The 16,571-nt window shown below is 37.9% G+C and overlaps 1 protein-coding gene across 1 annotated transcript in view; it reads right to left on the bottom strand.

Annotated features, from left to right (window-relative positions):
* Nucleotides 1–7,507: 7,507 nt before the first annotated feature.
* The window catches only part of PAXIP1 (PAX interacting protein 1), a 38,522-nt gene continuing 29,458 nt past the window's right edge, over nucleotides 7,508–16,571 (bottom strand). Inside the window, exons 14-21 of the mRNA XM_072854722.1 lie at nucleotides 16,183–16,250; nucleotides 15,711–15,813; nucleotides 13,166–13,334; nucleotides 11,275–11,375; nucleotides 9,868–10,002; nucleotides 9,709–9,784; nucleotides 9,075–9,134; nucleotides 7,508–8,624 (exon numbers count right to left, since the gene is read on the bottom strand). Coding sequence (XP_072710823.1) covers nucleotides 8,608–8,624; nucleotides 9,075–9,134; nucleotides 9,709–9,784; nucleotides 9,868–10,002; nucleotides 11,275–11,375; nucleotides 13,166–13,334; nucleotides 15,711–15,813; nucleotides 16,183–16,250 — 729 coding nt within the window. The 3' untranslated portion in view covers nucleotides 7,508–8,607. The remainder of the gene's footprint in view (nucleotides 8,625–9,074; nucleotides 9,135–9,708; nucleotides 9,785–9,867; nucleotides 10,003–11,274; nucleotides 11,376–13,165; nucleotides 13,335–15,710; nucleotides 15,814–16,182; nucleotides 16,251–16,571) is intronic.

Raw genomic sequence — 16,571 nt, 5'->3', positions numbered from 1 at the left:
TTCCCATTTCAGTTTCCCTGCATTGAGCAGGTTTGATTACAGTGGTATAAAATGTTTTGTTTCTGCTTTGTTTTCTCAATTAGTTTCATTCCAATTACTTTATTAGTTGATACTTTAATAATTCATTTTGTTTTCCTAGTCAAGAAGTCCCAAACTAGTTTCATCAAAATTGGCGGCTTCTTGCAAAACACTTCAATTTAAATGGAATAATTTACTAATCTGTCAGCTCCCAGAGGCTCCTAGCCTCACCAAATCCCCTGCACACACCTTTTGGGGGGGCAGGGTACATTTTCCTTCATTGCTCGGAGGCACTAGCACGAAGTTTCCCCTCTTGCTTGGTATTATCCCTGCCTCTCTTTCAAAGCAAGCATGGTAGTACTATGCGTCCACAGGATGCTCAGCTGTTCCAGCTTCGGGCTGACGACCAGTGACTCAGTTCTTCGGAGCCATCCCAGCATGTATTGTCACATGTCTTGCAGTCCCTTCATCTCCTTGACCCAACTATTGAGCTCAATATTTCATTTAGCCCTTATACCTTTCTTGGTTCTTAGAAAGTCCCTGGGTCTCACATGCATGTGAAAATAGGTTTTATAATGGCTCTGTACATAGTTTATCATTTGAAATGATCTGCAGAGAGAAGCACCGCAGCTCCAGCCCATGGGCAGGTTCTGTTCTCTTGCTGTCGTATTGCTCACGAGTGACTGATGCTCCCAGGGGTTCACATAGCCCAGCTCACTGACATCGGTGAGCACGTGTGTTGGGAGGGATGATGTCTTTCACTTAATTAGATGATATCACCCGATAAAATAGAAGAGTTTTCAATCACAAAAGCCTTTCTCCAGGTGCACACATGATCCAGAGCTTGGCCACTTTGATCATCCATATCAGCTACCCTAGAAAGAGATACTTGCCCTCCTTGTAAAGCTTTTTCTAGTATTTCTGGGTCATCACAGCTGTAACAGTGCTTCCAAGGGTTTGTTAATATTGACATTTCACCACAAATGTAAATGAATGGATATTTGATAGAGCTTGCATGTGATCAATTTGCATTTCAGGTATTTCAGTACCTTATGGCAAAACAAATCAGAGTGGTTTACAAATGTTTTCTTCTACCTAACTTCTGTCTCCAAGATCAAGAGAGATAATTCTTTTAATAACTAGACTTTATTATATTGTCTGTTCCACGGAAGTAGATTTGCAGTTTGCAATAAAAAACTTCTTGGTATGGTAGGAGAGGAAATGAAGCCGTATCAGTCACTGCTGACCGAGAGGGAAAGGCTCTATAAACCAGACACATTGGGACGTTAATTGCAAAGAAACTCTGGGGAACTCACTAGTGAGCAAACTGCTTGATTTCCTCTCCGGAGCAATGCTATGACCCCGCACTCATGAGAGGAACAGACAAGTCAAAGAGCACAGGAGGAAATGAGAGCTGCTGCTCACATTGCAGACACCAACCTGGAGGGTTTAGAGACTGAGGACACAAAATATATTACTTCTAATGCTCTCAGTAGCATTTTTAATATCCTGAATGGTTTATATACTGCGCTGGGCTGTCAGAAAGATGGTGGGATTAGGGAGGCCAGGTAAAGCAGTCTTCAGCCCAGCAAGAGCTAGTGAGTCTGGAAGGTCGAACACATGGCCATTGCTGCCTTCTCTGGACAGAGAGGGAAAAGGAGGAGCCGGGGCGAAAGCAGCATGAAATGAGCGGGTAGAAGCATGGGCTGAAAAACACACTGCATGAGAAACAGATACCAGAAAGATGCTGGTATTGCGAGGGAGATGGAAGTCTCATTCTCATTCAGTCCAGGCAGTCAGAAATAGGAAAGATGGGTTTGCTGTGTTTGAAACTCTGCTGAAGAGGTGACTTAAATATGCCTCGACCGCAGCTCCTCTGAGTTCTCCCCTTAGGTGATGTGAGCTGTAACCGTCAAGCCTCTCAGCTAAAGGATGCTAGAAAAGGAAGAGTATGTCTGTGTTTTGATTCCTCTCTTTTCCTCCCAATGCATTTCAGTCATGTCTGCAGGGTCCCTCCCGCAGGCTCCCCTCCAGCTGGGCTTAGAGCACAAAAATGCACTCAACTGTACATTTCTGTAGCTACAGCAATATCCAGGTTTGAACACTGGAGTGAGTTACCACAGAAGGGGTCTATGGATGCACTTTACAAAGGTGAGACAGCAAAACTCCACTGCAGTCAAAATGAAGCTGGTTTACTTCACCTCTGTCAGGGCCTTGGAGCACGCATGCCAGCAGTAACCCCAGCCCAGCCAGTGCTCTCTAAGTTTTTAACCCCTCCTGACTCATCTGCAATTCAGACCTTCCTCCAAGCTGGCCTAGTGGCTCCACTCTGCCTCTCTCCATGCAGGGCTAGAAGCCACCATCATCAGGTGAAAGAAATCAAACTCTTCTCTCCCCTTTTTCTCCTTTGAAAATATTTTATTTATTGCTTTAACAGAACACAGACAAGTCTGAGCAGGTTTGAAACACTCATGTATTTTTCTTCAGATGGTTCTTCCTGCGAAGACTAACTGCCTTCGCCTGGTCTCTTGGCCGGTATAGCACTGAGCTCCTCTTCCTGTCTCTGCTCCAGCCTGGCCTCTGGAAGGCTGATGGGCTCCAGTTGTTTTGGGCCCCATGGATCAACCTTGACTTCCCAAATGTAGCTGAAATACAGATCTTTTCTGACAAAGCCATTTCTTTATCTTCTCTCACAAAGTCTCTTTGTACAGCAGGCAGGGATTGTAGGACATAGTTGTTGTCCATAAAAAGCTGCAAGTTTATCAAATTTAAATGTCAAATTCCAAAAGCCATGAAAACAGTGAGGAGGCATCATTACTTAGTAAGATATTTTCAGCACCTGGAAAGAAACAGAAAGGACTGTGCAATTTCCCACAACCCCAACACCCCGAGTTGAATGAAATCAAGCGAGGATCAGTCCTTTAAAGCCACAGAGAGCAGGGAGGGAAACCTTTGTTTCATCTCCGTTCTCTTTGATGTAGCTGCTTCATTTAAAAGTGTTTTAGTTGACATGTTAGTAAAATTTGACCTCTAAAGCTTAAAATAGGGTTGTTTTTTCTTTTTGGCATGGCTTGTTATGAGGAAACATCCCAGGCAGGCCCATTCAAAGCTGTGTCTGATCTGTTGTGCCCCCTGACTACCATGCTTTCTCCCTGGCAGACATAGCCTGGTGTCCTTCTGACGGAACACTGCTCGAGGATCAAAGAAATGTACCATATTGATAAGGGTGGGAATATTTTTCCAAGCGTCACTCACTCTTCACAATTGTCTGCATACGTACTCTGTAAGTTAAAATTCCCTTGGCAGAGCTCCAAGCATCTCCCAAGGGCTTAGACAGTAGCTCTCCACTTGGCTTCCTCCAGGGAAAGCTCCTATATCCCACTGAGGAAGCTTTTCAAGCATGCCTTTCCCTTGAGAGGGGCCTGTTGCATTTCAAAGAGACACTGGATTGCTTTTTTAAGAAAAGGAAGGCACTTTCCTAACCCACCTGCCTAGTGGTAGTGTAACGTGCTCCGCACTGAACAGCCAGTACACAGATCGTATTCCCTCTTCCGAAGAGCCTGGATGGGCAGCAAGCTCACGATGTTGACAGTGGAAGCATCATCATTAGCATCAGAATGAAACGGGTTGGGTAGGTACTGCTTGTGTCAGAAATGCTGGTCCATGGCCCAATACATGCCACAGCACTAGCCAGGCTCAGAGACATTTGAGAACCGTAACAACTAGAAAAGTATTTTTTCTTAAACATTAGCACAGATTCTGAAGATTAAAAAAGGAACAAGAAGGAAGTGCCTGTAACCTACAGTCCTTCCTGCAGAATGAATTCTAGCAAAAGATACCATTTTGGAGATAGTCACTCTCAATCTCACAGCCCTGCAGGTAAAACGAAACACATCTGCAACTTCCTTATTAACATTTTTTTGTATTCATTACTGCTGTTCCATAGAAATTCTAGGAAAACTTACCCCTATTAAACCTTGGAGTAATTTGCAAAAGTTTGTTCTTTGAGGGGTCAGCCTGTGAGTCTCTTTCCTTGTTTCATTTGTGTGCTCTCTTTCTTCTGTTGCCATTCCTTAGCTCCGCTGTTTTGGTATTTCTTTATTCTTCCTGCGAGCAGCATAGGACAGGCAGAAGAAAGGGGAGAGGGAACAGGCTTTGACTGGCTGTCAAGATGTGAACTATGGATATAGCTACCCTAGCTTTTATTCCCTGCTTCACCACTCCCAGTGCAAATTTCTCTCAATCTTAATTTCCAGGGTAATTCTTACCTAACATACATTAGTCTATGTAACCTCCTAGGACCCTGTAAGGCATCATGATATTTAAACATAAAATATATAAACATCAACAGAGCTGTCGTCTTGTCTACCCTTTTGCCTTGAGGTAGGGCAAACTAACTAAACTGCGCTTAGAAAACGTTTGATGAATTTTTAATAGTAGAGCTGTGTAAAGATTAAAGTTGCACAACCTTCCTAAACACATCCATTCTAGTGCTTATCTGCTCCACTCAGATGTTTTACACATCGTGAACTGCGCAGTTGATTTTTTATTCAGGAGTAGCTCAGCCCAAGTTGAAACTAGCAAGAGATGTGAAAGGCAGCATGAAAGGCTTCTGTAAATACATCAGCAGCAAAAAAGAAAGGAAAAGAAAGAAAAAGGAAAGTCTGCTGCTCAGTGTGATGAAAGACATGAAAAAGGCCAAGGTACCCAGTACCTTTTTTCTCTTTTCACAGTTTTGGGCCCCCCCATACAGTAAGACAACGACCTACTGGAGCAAGTCCAGCAGAAGACCATCAAGATGATTAGGGGGTGTAAGTATGCAATGCACAAGGAGAGGCTGAGAGCTGAGTGTGCTCAGCCTTAAGAACAGAAGGTCTTACTGCTGTCTACAACTACCTACCAGGAGGGTATAAAGAAGACAAGAGCCAGACTCGTCTTGGAGGTGCATGGGGATTGAAACTAGAGTCAACAGCCACTTGTGGAACAATGGACATTCTGATTAGATATGAGGATGGCTTATTTATTACCTTGAGGGCAGCAAAATACAGAAACAGGATGCCCACAGAAGTTGTGGTATCTCTGTCCTTCGAGATACCGAAAACTTGACTGGACCTCCAGAGGTCTCTTCCAGATGCACTTCTACAATTCTGTTCCACAATTTGCTTTATGACTCATGGCAAAGCAAGCTGCAAGGTAATGAGTGGAGACCATGTCTCCCTGACTTCCAGCAGATCCCTAACTGATGGAATGTCTCCGCTATTACAGACATATTGTATATTTATCTTTAAATAACTGCTGTATCGGGACAGATTTTCTACAAAGAACACAAGCTTATATTATGGACCTAATGCTTCTGCAAGCAACAAAACGACATGAAAGGGTTTGGTTTTTGGTTTTTTTTTTTTTTGAGTACAGGAGACAGGATCAAATAGACACTTAAGTATTATAACCTTCCACTAAAGAAAAAGCATGTTCATAACAGCAATCGAGTATCGGCATACTTCATCAAACCCTTTCTCTATCACTAATCACACACACAGTAACATCTGTGCAAGCCAGTTGGCTCTGGACAGCTCCTGTGGTTCTTGAAAGACTATTTCTTGGCAGGTTCTGTTTTTTACTCTAATTGAAAGGTTAATCAAATCAGTCATACTTGTATGTTGGCTAAATAAACACACTGTCTCCACTGATGATGAAACAGATGCATTACCACTCACGTTTCCCACAGGGTTCATTTGTTCCATGATTGCATTCAGTTTTCTTCAAGCTTCTCTATGCAATATCTGACAGCATTTTGGATAGTTTTCATAAGGAAATTTACCTTTCAGATGCTATTGCATTCACATGTCTCTTAACTCTAGTAGTCTTTGGCAAAGGTGTTACATATCCTCAGCACTGCTTGGTTGTGGAAAACATGGAAGAAGTTAATCCTAAAAAAGGTGAGAACTCTTATTGAGGCATAAATGCATTGTCAAGTCTAGCAGTTTATGTTGCTGAGGCAGAACCTGCTAACACATTCAAACCTGGTTTCTCTCTGCCTCTCCTCCCTTAGCATTAAGTTTTATTCTGCAGAAAGCTGTTTTAGCAGGTCTTGTTAGCTTCTAGAACCCAGTCCTGCAAATTCATATGCTTTGTGTTTGATTTCATGCACAGTTAACAGTGCCACTGACTCATTATATGCGTGTATCTCTTTTTGAAACCAGCGGTTACATTTGATACAGCAATTCACCGTTTGTAAGGCATACAGAAGATATGCTGAATGCATGACAGGTAAAAGCATTTATTCAAGTTAAGAAGTTTTGTGTATCACAACATTTTCAAAAGTCCAAAAGCTACAACAGCTGATATTTGTTTTAAAGGAAAAGGCATCCAAAAACTTTCTGCATCCTGGTAACTAGTATAATGAAGAAAGTCTCAAGCCATACGGAGATTAACACAGATTTAGATGATTTCAGTATTACACATTCTGAAGTGTATTTGAAGGGAAAAAAAAAGCATACTTTTTTCTCCATTAAAAAAATAGTATTTATGCAATGCATTACTGAAGTTCTTTAGGGTGGGATTCATCTCACCTATTTTCTGTTCTAAAGATGTAGATAACTAAATTAGTTTGCTAAACTGTTAAGAGAAGCGCTCTCTGCAGGGGTCTTTAACTAAGTCAGGTTTTAAAGATACTCTCTCCCTCCATTGACAGTAAAGGGAGACCAGACTTGCCAGGTCTACATGTCTGAACAATTTAAGTCATTTGCACAACTCATCAGCCAACAATTAACTCCCACTGCAGTCCCTCCTTCTTTTTTTGCTATTTTTAGAAGTTAAAGCACAAAATCATGTCATCAGCTTCCAACCTTAGGTCTCCACATTAAAGACTTTTTCTTAATCTATCTCATAATGAAGAGGAAACTGTATTATGGAGAGCTGAACATCACAGTAAGAAAAATCATGTAACTGCTGTTACAAGTAAATGGCATTTGGGGAAAAGTACCATTTTCTCCCACCCTGTACCATACCTTTTTAACCTCCAATGCACCTAAAACCATCTTGAGCCAAAGTATAACATACCCATTTACTACATTTTGACACCTTACCAAAAGTCACGCTGATAGAAATTTTACCATTCTTGTTATCATCATGTAGCCCCTTATTACTGACAATAGAAACACCAAATACAGGAGTAAATCAGGATAGCTGAGGAACCCAGAGCCAGCAGTAACAGGTAACGGGCACAATACTGACCTCCGTGGGACTTCACTCATCTTGAAATTTACTCCCACTATGCTCTTACAGCTTGAATTTGTCATTTGCTTAAGCACTTTGTTGAACTGAGGCATGAGAAGAAAGGCAACAGAAATAGTGGTCAAGTATCAGGTGGATTTACATTTTAAGCCATAGCACAAAAGAAATATTTGAAATTAGTAATTTCTCTGTAGAAAGCTTTGCATAAGCTAAAAATAGCAGCTTACCTCAGTTCAATGATACTGTATTTGTAAAAGCTTCTCTGTAAAATGGTTCTGCATAAAACTACAAAAGGTTTGGGGAAAAAAAAAAAGGCGTGATAAGCTATTGTTTAAAGTATTTTTTAATCCTGTATTTTGAATCTTTCTGTGAATGGTTCACAAGGTGCTAGAATACACTTGATGCTGTACAAAGAGGTAAATAACTGCAATCCCCAACCAGAGTTTAATGACTTGCTGATCAAAGAATAAATGCTTTTAGGATGACTTTTTCATCTACTAGAATCTAAACTGATAAAAATGGTAAGGTCAGATTATTAGAACTGTGTGTGTATTAGGAAACACAACTGAATATAGAATTGGGAGACTGGTTTTTAATATTTATTTAGTAAAACTCACTATACAAACAAAAGTTATCACAACAGCATAATATGTGGGTTTATAGTTTCTCCTTCCTTCAAGCTATTTCTTTGTTGCAGTAAAAACACATATATACATTTACAACGATCTCCCTTTAAAGCACTGGGATTTCATATATTAAAACATACCTGGTAAAATAAGCTTAAAATAATTTTACATTGCTTGGAAAAAGATTTGAGTAATTTACTCTTACCAGAGTGCCATTGCTGCACAGTATTCAAAAAAATGAACCACCACTAAAATATAGAGTAAAACATTTAAAAGTACATTTATTTAAAATATGGGCAAAATATCAATATAAAAGAAAATAGAGTATAAGAAATAAAAATAAAGTACAAAACATTTTCATCTTCAACATCCATAATTTAATAGATAGCAAGCCCTTTTATTTTTACATCCAAATTACACTTTTGGCTGAAGTACCATCATTTACGTTAAAATGTTTAAAAACGGGCTGATCATGATAGCTAAAGTGGGCTCTTTTAAAATGGTAGTATAATACAAAACATAGTAAATTATGTTTCAGCATAATAAAGTTACACATCCTAAAAAAGATGCAGTTTATTTTTGCTTTCCTGCTTTAAACTGCTCATCATCCCTAGGAAAACAGCTGGAAAACAGCATCCACAGGAAGTTTTAGTTGCTTTGTACAATGGCTGAACAGCTAGATTTAATGCTCCAAGGATTCCGAAGCAGTAAGGCATTTTACTATCCATCAAGTAAATTTATATGTATGTTTGTTAAGAAAGAACAACTTTCAGAAATGACTGCAAAATAGAACTTATATAAAACACATGCATAAAGACACAGAACCCTTACTGGTCCCTCCACTGCATTTATCAAACAGGGTTTATAATCTTGTTCAGTAAAAAGCTATCTTCCTCATCTGCAAGCAACTCGTGACAAATACTTTTCCTTAGTGACAAATTTTTTCCCCTGTTGCTTAATATTCTACTACTGTTACGTTCTGACAACCCTGCCTCCCACCGCCACGGAAGTATTTCCTATCAAAAAGTAATTCCACTTTGAATTTAAGCCAGGTTTCTGGGTGTTAAACTACCCTCCTATCAGGTAACATTACACATCCTAAAAAATTATTTATAATTAGTTCCTAATTAAAAAAAACTTCTGGTAAATCACAATTCCCAAAGCAGTGGACAGCCTTTATACAAAAAGGATATGATTCATAATCCAGTGTTTGAGTAAGAACCCCAGTCAGGACAAACTCAGCATTGTGGACATCTGAAAATATCAAAAACATGCATACAGTTTACACCCTACAAGGACATTCTTCCTTGTTCTGCATGTGCGTCAGAAGGGGCCATTCTGTACCTTTCTGCTCGACACACAAAGGCGTAAGGGAGTATTGCCCCACCACTACCAGGGCCCTATTGTTAACCATCACACACTTCACTCCGCAAATACTAGACTTCCCCGTGCATGTCTTTCTTAATAAATACAGCATGTCTTGGCGTTCTACACTGAAGTAAAAATACCTAAAGTGAAAAACCCCAAATCTTTAACTAACTTGATGAATACTGAGACAGTAATCTTGCCTCACGCAGGACTGAAGCCCCAGGTTCAAGCCTACCCTTCCAGATTTACGGTGACCTGGCTATAAATTACCTCTATTAGAAATACCTAGCAAACAGCTGGCTCAGATTTCTCCATGGTTTGCAGGACAGACCATGTATTCCTCTATTATTATCTGAAAGCTTCAAAAGATGTCTGTACTTGTAAAATAATAATAATAATTTTTTTTAAAAATCAAAATAACAGCTATACTGTTCAAATTACATTGATAGCTTATACATACCTATGCCTCTTGCAAAATACTCTCGACATAAATGAAGGTCATTTTCACAGGAAATCAAGATTATCTCCGGCAAACTCTAAATGAAAGAAACTAATCGTAAGCTCAGAATAACACAGTAAGATATTACCAGTAAATTTTAGAAAATAACACTCTACACACTTTATTCTGCTTATGCTCCATGAGTTTTCGAAAAGAAGGTTGTTTAGATAATACTTTTCCTCCTGCACATTCCACAATAGCTTTCATGGTGGAAAGACTGGGACAAATTCCAGGTGTAATGTAAAAATATTTTCCCTAAAAAGAGAAAAGAAAGAATAAGAAAAAAACATTATTTTGTTAACTGATTTCTGCAACACATTAAGTTTTATTATCATGTGACTCTTCTCTTACACAATCATGGGGCAGGCTTTGTAAGCTGGTGTTAGATTTCACAGCTTATGGTAACAAATTCGTCAGCTGATGCGTTGTCTTTAATTACCACTGATGTTTTCCCTGGAAGGGCAAACCCACAGTTTTGATAAATTTGAACAGCTTGGGTGTGCCTATTTCAACATCTGTAAAATAACAACCAGGAAACCTTTAAATGACCACTGGTTAAACTATGATTCAAAAGAAAAAAAAAAAAAAAAAAGAAAAGGTAACTGCAGCTTGGTAAGGCATATAAGAACAACAGTGCTCCTTGCTTCTTCAAGCACAGGGATGAACTTTCAACTTTTAATTTTTGCAACTGCAAAAGAACTTCTTAATTAATAGCCAATTTATTACTTCCTGACAAAAACTATCCTACTACTTGACTGAGACTGACACAGGTGATCAGATCACAAAGTAGATTATCTCTGTTCACCAGTTAGGAATAAAAAAACCACCTTGCTATTTAGACTGCAAAACTCAGTGAAATATAGTACTTAGACTTTATAATAAAAGACATAGATTCTTATTCATTACAGGGTGTAAAAATACCCTTTTTAGGTGGTTTGCCTCAATAAAGAATCTCAAATTCAGTTAGGCTGAAGAATCTCTAGCAACTTGGATCTTCGGATACCTCTCTGCACTGTAACATAATTTTAACTGGAGGCAGGAAAACCATCTTGCACCATCCTCGCAAACAGCCTGGTGCTAAGTGCACCCTTCAAGGAGAATCAGACCACAGCTCCCTGAGGCTGAAGTGCAAACTTGCTCTAAGACTCTCATTTTTATGGGCAAGTGCTTTGACTACCAGGCTGGTGTTAAAAAAAAAAAAAAAGTCCCTTCCGTAAGTGGCATTTTACAAATAACAAAGCAATGTTCTAAATTTTGTAAGGGAACAAATACCATTAAGTATACTGAGCACATACTGAGCATGTTTTGTTCACATCTACAGGATCCAGTCACTCAGCAGGCTTAGATCCATCCCAGCAATGCTTAGGCAGGAAGTAGGCATAAAGTAAAAAATCAAATTTATAACAAATGCTTCATGCTATATGCTAGTCTGTTTTTTTGGCCTTGGCTACAAAAGCTGTGGTCCCAATGCTGAAAAAATTAGGTTGAAAAGTTCCAAGTATTTAAATGCCTTTTTAAACTGCATACCTTGAACAGTGGAGCTACTTGTGCTCTCTTTAGAGACTCCTCTAAACTAAAGCAGAATAGCACCTCAGCTTCAGCATCTCTGAGCACAAAGTTCTGCTCATCTGAAAAAGAAAGACTGATGATGTAACGCATGAAAGACAAAACCATCCACATAACCCAGGATCTAATCTGATCAGAAAATGTTGGTGGCAGAGTGACTCTAAATGGTAAACAAACACTAATTTTAACATGATTATAATACTGACTTTTATTAGGCGCCTTACAAGGATGACCCACCATTACTCATAGAATAAAACTGTGTGTGTATTTCACACTTGTGTATCTAGCAACAACCACTGTCCTATAAAGTCCCTTTTTCTAACTTATTGGAGGAACTTGCAAACTTTTATTTGTTGATTCTCTACAAAAAGGAGCAGAATTATTAAGTTTAAGTTCAAATCACCGTGACAACCTATGGGAGCCCAGAAACTGTCTTCAACTCCTCACACAGCCTTAACAGAGCAAACTTTCCATCTGTTTCCCTTGTCTTGTTATTCAGCTGATCTTTCAGTTTTTATTAGGGATGGAATTTCAGTCTTAACTTCATCTTTCCATGAAAAGCTATGTCAAACATATTTCTACATCAGATTTAATTCAAAACACCTAAGTTTAAAGAACAAAAAAATGTTATATGGAGAACAAATCGATCTTTCCAAGGACAATTTTGACAACCTGCAAGAGATGGTGTTAGTATTCTTCCATAAAATAAAGAAAACCAGTAGGACAGTTTTTCTAAGCAACTGCCATATACTCCATCACTGTACTACATACAAAAGTGAAGGCAGCCCATTAGCTACAAATCTACTGAATTTCAGGCGACAAGTAAAACACTTCAAGTCCTAGGTCAAAACAGTCATCCTTCTAAATCCCCAGACCTTCTTTACCTTCTAATAGCTTTCAAACGGATTGATTTCTCAGTTCACTGATGCTGAACCAAGCAAGTTGCCTTCTCCAGATTTATAAAAATGTTTGCTGCTTTATTGGTTAATTATCCATAGATTTAAGTCTTTGTGATGGTTATGCAGCAATGATATATATTTACTCCTTACAAACAAATTATGTAAAAAGCATAAAACAATCATAAAACAAATAATCAGCCTTTAAGAAGATTTTCTTCAGATCCAACATCTTTGTCAAACAGACCAAAACCATCTATTTTGTTATTTTCAGCTGTCAACAGAAAAGCAGTATAAACACAAAGTTGGTATCTTCCAACACAGTTACAGTACTAGACTAATTAACTTTAATTATTCAAATGCATTTTTGTATGTATTTCCAACAGTGGTTTAGTGCTTTACAACTTGTATTTTAGAAAAATTATTGAAACCAAAAGCATTTGGGGTTTAAAAAGTAATGTATCCAGAGGTAAAAATCTGCAAATGTCTATACAAGAAAAATACAATGCTTAACATCCAACCATTTAATCACCTGAAAGCAAATTTTTAAAGTTTTTTTTTTAGTTAATTTAATGCAAAGAAACTGTACTCAATCAGATGAAAACTAAATGAAACAAAATGTTCTGCTGAAAGAGAACTTAATTAAAAAAATAATACATCATTTCTTCTTATGACAGCTTTATTTAACGATACCAACATAACCTTCTACCTCAAGTGAAATACAACCTAGCTGCTAGTACAATTGTCTAAACATAACATGAGTTATGAACTAGGCTAGTCAGGCTTGCTGTAGACTTAAAATCTCTGCTTTCAAAACTGAACTCTTTAGAAAACTGGCAAGAGACACTAACGTCAGAAGTCAAAACAACAAAGTATTTAAATATGCATGCCATCTTCACCTACTTAAATCAACAAACTTTATGTTTACTATAGAAGTTGATACTAGTTTAACTTACCAACAAACTTCTGGCATTTGAAACACTCTTCTAACCACTCTGGAGTTACTATGTGCTTGACTACAGAAATTGCTGTCAGGAACTTGACAGTTCGGGTCACTTTACTGGCAATTAGATGGGTGCATTTCTGGGCAGATTCTGCTACTTCACCTCCAAGGATATACAGCTTCTGAAAGTTGTACAAAACACAAATCAGAAGGGAATAGTCCTTTAAAAATTGGAGGAAAAAAAAATGAAGAATCATAACATCACCATCAAATAAAACTAAGCTCCTAATGAAACAGTAAATACAGATTTCTGTACTACAGTCATTCCTAAAGCTGATTAATTTTGACAGAATTTACAGCCATTGAAAATCCAGGTATTTCCAGACATAAATTTCATCTGGCAAGACTGAAAGTTACATTCCACTTCTGCAGTTTTTTGGGTTTGGGTTGTGTTTTTTTTAAGCAAGGAAATAACTGTAAGATACAAATTAAAATCTTTTTTTTAAGTTAAACATGCTATTAAATTTAAGTAAGCAGAAAATTTAATAATTTTGGTCTTTTCTATAGAAAGTACAGTATACACTGTAGCTACGGTAATCTTAGTTTTGCTAGTCTTTTCTTCAAAAAGAAAAGCATCTCATGAAAAACATGTATTCTTTAAAAGCACTAGTTCCACATGTATTTTTCATGATACTGCACAACTATCCTTTCTTCCTTGGTTTAAACTACCAAACCTGAACTAATTCATCACAGCTGCTATCTTGTCAGTTAAGATACAAATCATTATCTGAAGGGATTAGTAATACAACTAATCAACTGGTGAGGCATATCAAATTACCATAGATGTTAGTTTCAAATAAAGAGTGCTTCCTCACATAAAAATTTAAAGAATGAAAAAAATATTTGGACAACTTTAGTATCTATGCACCATGGATTTCTGATTTACTTTGACAAGCATTTTGTACAAATAAAAAACCTACCAATACATTTAAGTATAAATATTGAACATACTAGGGTGATTTTATTATATCAGTCATCAGGAGTCACAAATGCAGGAAGGCTACTGTGTGTATTAGAAACCCTAGAAGATCTCTGGCATCCCTCTGTACCCTACTACTCTGATAAGAAAGAACAAGGAGGATAGACAGGGACAATGTTTTAAACTTCTCTTTACTGTGCTGGCTTACTTTGATGGTTTGCATAGAGATGATACACAAAAGTATTATTCAATGACACTGAACCTCTCTACTATTTATTTCCTTCAGGGTATGTATAAACACATTGCAAATAGTACACTTGCACACCTATCAAAGGCAAAGGCTGTTATTTTCACAGTTAATACATGTTCACCTCAAACACTGTATACCTATGAGCGCAGATCTTGCAAGATTTCCATTCTGATGTTCAAGGAACCCTTTGGGCATATAGGAAAAAAGACTACCCCTCCATCTCGAGAAGTATCCAGCCTCAGCTAGGTATCCAAACTCTGAAAGGTCTTGATGGTATCATCACTGCCAAGTTTAGATAAAACTTCACAAGCCTTGAGGCTCAAGTTCATTTTTTATATTTGTGAGCCATAGCTGTTACCAAAATAGATTCTCCATATAATTAACCCGGTACCAACATGACAGAAAATGAGGAGCTGACATCGGAACTTTACAGGATATACTAAAAAATATTTTATGTTCCAAAATATTTAGTATCAAGCTTCAAATGCAAACACTGCAAGGGAAAAAAACTCCAAAGTCCAACTACTTTAAAAACAAGTTTAGGTATAATAAAGAAGATAGTAGATATTTTTGAGCACACCAAAGTGATGCATATTTCTAAGACGTAGCGGACTCAAAACTAGGCCTCACTTACTTTTGATTATCTGGAGCAGGCATCAGCAGCAGGATCTTTCAGGCACTACTGAGGTCAGCAGTTAAAAAGATCCCTGTGCCTCAAACCTCAGCCAACAAGTGAAAAACAACATAAATGAGAAGTTCTTTTGAAAAAAATATTTAGTAATTACTAAGGTTCAAGGAATTATTGGATTTTTATACCGCTAAAAGAACGTTATAAATTATTTAGAGTTAAGTTTTGGGACAGCATTATTAGGGAACAGAACAAAATCTCCATGGAAACTTATTATCTCTCACCTGCCATAAGCTTTGTCATCAGCTTTCTTTGAAGCATTTGGCATTACAGATAGCAACTACACTAGAAGAATCTTGGGTCTCATCCAGTACAACCATCACTACTTTTCTCACCTAAATTTGGTCATGAAGTTTGCTGATTTAAAAACAAATGTGGAAGGGGCTTTCTTGCTTTTTAAAACAATCATATGGAAAGAAAAAACAAGTAGCGCAGACGTATGAAGCAGTTAACTAAAGCAGAACAGTTACCAAGTAAAACTCATTTCACATAAATCTACACTCTAACCTCAGCCCCAGTAAGTACGGGTTTTTATCCACTAGATGTATGCCAATCAAGTCTTAGGTAGCAAAAATTTAATGTCAAGAAAAAAGTCATCAGATGTTTCAACGTAGTTCACAGGAGATAAGCATGAAAGTCACCTTAATGTACTGTTGAACTTGCATAGGTTCAAACCCTGTGAAGAGCACCATTGGCGTCAATTCCGGGGTGAGTTTTTTAGTAGGTGGTGGTAGGTCTTCAATCCTACAAAATACATGAAATAGAGAAGAACTTGAAGTTTGGGCCCAAAGTTGTGTTGTTATTGTTGTAAAACTAGACAAGCACATTCTTGCAACTTTTACCAATGGAAATACTCAGATGACAGAATTAGGCAGGATCAATCTTCTTCTGAAGAAAAAATTTCTAAGCTGAGAACAGGACATATTATCCTGTTCTCTCTCCCAACTCTCTTGCTACTTCACTCGCTAGTTATTATTTTATTCCTGCCAGTTGAGTAGCTGGCAATATGCAAAAAACATTGCTAGTTACTTAAATTCGCAGGGCACAGGATGGAACTTTTTCTGCAGAAAAGTAAATTAAGGACTACTGGCACTGATTGCTCGCTATTCTTACCTTGCTCTTTTGGAAGGTGGCTGAAGACTGGATTCATTTTGCTTTGGTTTCAAAGGCAACCTCACACCCTGAAATTAGATCATCTACATGTTTGTATCTGAATTGAGCAGGGAAACCAACTTCTATTCTGAAAGACGAAAACTATACACCGATATTCTGAGACTATATTAAAGAAATTTAAACACAAATGAAAAAGACATGCTACTGAATGCATACTGGGGTACCTATTGCTTACACAACTGAGTCAAAAGCAAACCTGAGCATTTAACCAAAGCTTCTCCATAAAGTTATGTAATCATTTAGGTGAACACCAAATAAAATATTGTGGGACTTCTTTTTCCTTTAAATAAAGCTGGTAATCATCAATGGAAATCCCAAATAATTAAATG

This window comes from Ciconia boyciana, chromosome 2 (genome assembly GCF_034638445.1).
Source record: "Ciconia boyciana chromosome 2, ASM3463844v1, whole genome shotgun sequence".
Classification (NCBI taxonomy): Eukaryota; Metazoa; Chordata; class Aves; order Ciconiiformes; family Ciconiidae; genus Ciconia; species Ciconia boyciana.
This window is presented reverse-complemented; position numbering and strand designations above follow the sequence as displayed.